The 4739-nt window shown below is 63.5% G+C and overlaps 1 protein-coding gene across 4 annotated transcripts; it reads left to right on the top strand.

Annotated features, from left to right (window-relative positions):
• The first annotated feature begins 663 nt into the window (after positions 1-663).
• On the top strand, positions 664-3854 carry P2RX2 (purinergic receptor P2X 2). Of its 4 annotated transcripts, none has more exons than XM_047697390.1 (12): positions 664-839; positions 947-1082; positions 1175-1246; positions 1346-1421; positions 1492-1588; positions 1742-1822; positions 1932-2070; positions 2460-2590; positions 2767-2857; positions 2995-3060; positions 3150-3227; positions 3456-3854. In XM_047697390.1, exons 1-12 carry the CDS (start codon positions 664-666, stop codon positions 3498-3500), a joined length of 1188 nt encoding a protein of 395 aa, XP_047553346.1. In that variant the 3' UTR covers positions 3501-3854. The 4 variants fall into 4 exon arrangements, with proteins under 4 accessions (XP_047553346.1, XP_047553345.1, XP_047553344.1 ...); XM_047697389.1 differs by having other exon boundaries at positions 3417-3854; XM_047697388.1 differs by having other exon boundaries at positions 3396-3854.
• Positions 3855-4739: the final 885 nt, after the last annotated feature.

Genomic DNA, 4739 nt, shown 5'->3' with positions numbered 1-4739 from the left:
ACATGTGAGGACTGGGCTCTGGAACCTAGGAGGGGGCTGGAGCTGAGCGGCTCCGAGGGCGTCCTAGATCCCGCAAAGGGGCTGTTCGGCAAAGCAAGGGCCCAACCTGGCGGGGCCTGGAGGGTGTTCTTGCTGAGCAGTGGGGACCCGGTGGGGCGGGGTGGGGCGGGGCGGGAATCCAGGACTGCCTTCTTAAATCACCTCCTCCCACACCTTGAACTCACACCCTGCACACTGTGGTGTCCGTCACCTGCATCTCGACGAAGCTGGGGGAACTATCAAATACGGACAGTCCTTCAGGTTGGGTGCGCGCCGCCGTGAGACGCGGCTGGAGACTCGAGGAGACCGGTGGAGCCTGGCCGCCTCCTCCGCCCGCATCTCCACTGAGTCCCCCGAGGGCTCTGCGTCCTCCCCAGGGACGCGCGGGCCCCAGTGCGTCCTTAGGCCCTCGAGGAACGCGGTGGGATACAGGCTGCCTGCTCCGGGCCCACCTGCCGGCACCTGCCAGGTGCGCCCCCGTGCGCTCGGAGCCCAGGGCGGGCGAGGTGGGGTGGGGCGGGGCGCCACTGGCCCCGCCTCGGGGCGGTGCCGCGGGGCTCCCCTGCCCACGCCCCTAGTCCGCAGGGTGCGCGCCGCGCCGCACCCCTGGCGGAGCTCTGGGACATGGAGGCCGCTGAGCCCAAGACCCCCGCGTGGGCGGACGCGGCCGGGCGCCTGGCCCGCGGCTGCTGGTCGGCGTTCTGGGACTACGAGACGCCCAAGGTGATCGTGGTGAAGAACCGGCGCCTGGGCGTCGTGTACCGCGCGGTGCAGCTGCTCATCCTGCTCTACTTCGTGTGGTGGGTGCGGCTGGGCGGGGGGCGCAGGGGCGCCGGGGCCCGGAGCCGCGGGGAGCGGCGGGGGAGGGTCCCGGGTCGCCTCCAGAGCGGCAGTGCCCGTCCCGCAGGTACGTGTTCATCGTGCAGAAGAGCTACCAGGACAGCGAGACGGGCCCCGAGAGCTCCGTCATCACCAAGGTCAAGGGCATCACCTTCTCCGAACACAAAGTGTGGGACGTGGAGGAGTACGTGAAGCCCCCCGAGGTACGCCTGCCCGCCCCGCGTGCCCCCCAGGAAGGAGTGAGGGGTGCCTGCGTCGCCCGCCTCGGCCGACCATCCTCTCTTTCTGAGCCCAGGGAGGCAGCGTGTTCAGCATCATCACCAGGATTGAGGTCACACCCTCCCAGACCCTCGGAACCTGCCCAGAGGTGAGGCCAGGTGGAGGGCAGAGCTGGGTCCAAGGGAGGGAGCCAGCTGTGCCTGCCCCAGAAGCTGTGGGGATCCTCACCAAGCTGTCTCCTCCCTAGAGTATGAGGGTCAGCAACGCCACCTGTGACTCAGATGTGGACTGCATGGCCAGGCAGCTGGACATGCTGGGAAACGGTCAGTGCACACCGGACGGGGGTGGGATGGGTTGGCGCCCCTTGTACCCTGAGCACATATCTGCCCGCAGGCCTGCGGACTGGGCGCTGCGTACCCTACTACCAAGGCTCAGCCAAGACCTGCGAGGTGTCCGGCTGGTGCCCGGTGGAAGACGGGGCCTCTGTCAGGTGTGCACCCGGTGACCCCTCCTGCCTGAGCCCCAGCTGACAGCCCAGCACTACTCTGTTCCACTCCTTTCTCTCCTCACTGAGCAGAGCCGTGGTGTGCTGGGTGGGGGACTGGGGTGGGAGACTAAACACATCCAGTCTGTGCCTCCTCAGCCAATTTCTCGGCAAGATGGCCCCAAATTTCACCATCCTCATCAAGAACAGCATCCACTACCCTAAATTCCAGTTCTCCAAGTAAGAGCCACGAGGGTATGGTGACAATGGGCTAAGGATGGGCGCTGCCTCCCGGGAGCACGGGGTTTGTGGGTGCAGGGCACCTCCCGTTGCTGGGCCCTGTCTGCAGGAGCAACATAGAGCACAGGAAGGACGGCTACCTGAAGCGCTGCACGTTCGATGAGGTCTCTGATCTCTACTGTCCCATTTTCAAGCTGGGCTTCATTGTGGAACGGGCAGGGGAGAACTTCACGAAGCTGGCTCATACGGTGAGGGGGGCAGCCGAGGCACATTGGGGGGCCAGCTCTCCTTTCAGATGCTGACCCCTATTGCAGACGAAGGGTCTGCCAACCCCCTTTGCAGTCTTGGCTAGCCCTGGCCCTGTTCAGGCAGATGAAGGAGAAACGTGATCAGCCAGCCCATCTGGGCATGCAAGGCTCCTGCTAAATTATTGACTCCTGGTCACATAGCTGGCCACTGCTGTCCCCTCATGCTTCAGCAGTGGGGCCCACCCAAGCACCCCAGCTCTCAGCCCTGAGCTGCCCCAGGTGCCCCAAGATGAGCACCCGATATGCAGTCTCAGGGCAGGACTCCATGGCCCTTGAGGGCCCTCTGTGTACCCTCCCTGATACCCATCTCTGTGCCCACTTCTGGGCAGGGTGGCGTCATTGGGGTCATTATCAACTGGGACTGTGACCTGGACCTGTCAGCGTCAAAGTGCAACCCCAAGTATTCCTTCCGGAGGCTTGACCCCAAGCACGTCCCAGCCTCATCTGGCTACAACTTCAGGTACCTTGGTCTCGGGATGCCTGGTTCCTCGTCTGCCCTGGCTGCAGTGGCTCCAAGATGACAGGGCAGGTGCTTGAAGGTTCAGTGCCTCAGGGGTTGGTGGAGTCTTGGAGCATCCCGTGTTGGGTGATGGGTGAGCACCCACCACCATGCTCCTCAGGGCCATTCTTTCCCAGGTTCGCCAAATATTACAAGGTAAATGGCAGCACCACCCGCACACTCATCAAGGCCTATGGGATCCGCATTGACGTCATCGTGCATGGACAGGTGAACCAGCCCGCTCTGCCTACCAGGGACTCAGGCAGGCCCAGGACTGAGCTGGCATAGCCCCATCTCCCCCACCCTCCCTTGAGCCCCACTTGCCCCAGACCCCACAACCATCTAAGGCAGCCTCCCCTCCTAAGGCAGGGAAGTTCAGCCTGATCCCCACCATCATTAATCTGGCCACGGCACTGACCTCCATCGGGGTGGTAAGGAAATGCATGCTGGGTATGTGGGGGCTTGGTGGCGGAGTGGAGGGGGGTGTCTCTTGGGCCCTCACATGTGGGTCTCGGCCCAGGGCTCCTTCCTGTGTGACTGGATCTTGCTGACGTTTATGAACAAGAACAAGGTGTACAGCCATAAGAAATTCGACAAGGTGTGCACACTGAGACGCTCACCTGGTAGCTGGCCTACGACTCTGGCGCTTGTGCTGGGCCAGGCCCCTCCCCCACCCCACCCCTGCTCTACAGACCCCGGCCAAGCCGGCCAAGCCCTGGCTTCCCCGTCCGCATGGCTTTGCCCCACCTCTGCCCCATGTGAGCAGATGGCAGACCCTCCCCAGCAGACGGCGGGACCAGAGCTGTGCACCTCCGGACCTTCCCAGCAGGACTCCACACTCTCAGACCCCCGAGGTCTGGCCCAGCTCTGAGCCCACCACAGACCTTCCATGACGCTGCGTCGAAGGCTCTGCCTGGCAGGGCCCTGAAGTCTGTGGTCCCGAGAGACCCAGGCCCTGCTCCCCCGGCAGCCCACGGAGACCTGCATGCTGTGCCTGGGGGCCCTGCCCTCACACCTCGACACTGTGAGACTGGGAACCACAAGACCCCTGTGCAGTGGGCCGACGCCACGTGCCTGGCCCCCCGACTTCCCCGGGGCCGGGGTGGAGTGGGTCAAACTGCCTCTTCGTCCCCAGCTGACCTCCCTCCCAGGCTTCTCAGCCCCCCACCCCCAGACCCTTTGCTTGCCTCGTAGCCAAGAAACCACACATCCAGAATCCAATAAACCTGTGACCAGACCCTTGGGCCTTGTTTTTCAGGAAAAGTATCTTGAGGCCCTGAAGAGAAACACTTAGGAGAGGGTCCTTGTGTGTGGGAGCTGTGGGTGCCTGTGGTCCTGACTCCCCTCTAACCAGCCTGGCTGCAGAGTACACGGGCGTGTCTACCCCCACATCCAGCCAGGTCACAGTGACATCTGACCGTGGCGGGGTGGCGTGGGCAGGAGGAACTCAACTGCTCCCAGCACCCACTCTGCAGTTAGCTTGCCTACCAGCTTTCTGAGGGTGGGCGTGTCACCCCAGACCCAGACCTCAAAATATAGGACAGGATGGGGACTCTGGAGGAAGGGGGAGCCAGGAAGTAAGTGATGAGAGTCTCACTAAGGAAAACCCTGGTTCTTGCTCCAAATACCTGTGCAAGCACCCCAGGCCCCACTTACAACAGGGCCGCAGGAAGGGCAGGAATTAATGCTTCAAGGGGACAGACAAGGCAGGGCCAGGTTGAGGGGGCGCACAGGCCGGCAGCAGCGGATATGGCCTGCAGATAATTGGTTAGCACACCCGAAGATGCCACAGCAGTCATTACATTCAGCGACTCTGCCTGGTGCCTGTCTGGCCAGGCCCCCGCCTTGAGGGGCTGCCAGAACTTGGCTGGCCAGCGGTTTCCCTAGCAACGGGGATGGCAAACAGGTCTGAGGCAGCACGGGCATGCTTCGCACAGATCACCTCGGCTGGGATCCCATCGCTCCCAAGGCCCAGGGAGAGCTCAGACCCCGCCCAGGCCCCCAAGTCCCCAGGTCCAAGAGACACTGGCAGGGGGCCAGAGCCAGCCCTCCCACCTGCCCACACCCACCTGGGCCAGCAGTCACACACACCTGAGAAGCCCCCATCTAG

Source organism: Lutra lutra, chromosome 12 (genome assembly GCF_902655055.1).
Source record: "Lutra lutra chromosome 12, mLutLut1.2, whole genome shotgun sequence".
NCBI classification, from domain to species: Eukaryota; Metazoa; Chordata; class Mammalia; order Carnivora; family Mustelidae; genus Lutra; species Lutra lutra.
This window is presented reverse-complemented; position numbering and strand designations above follow the sequence as displayed.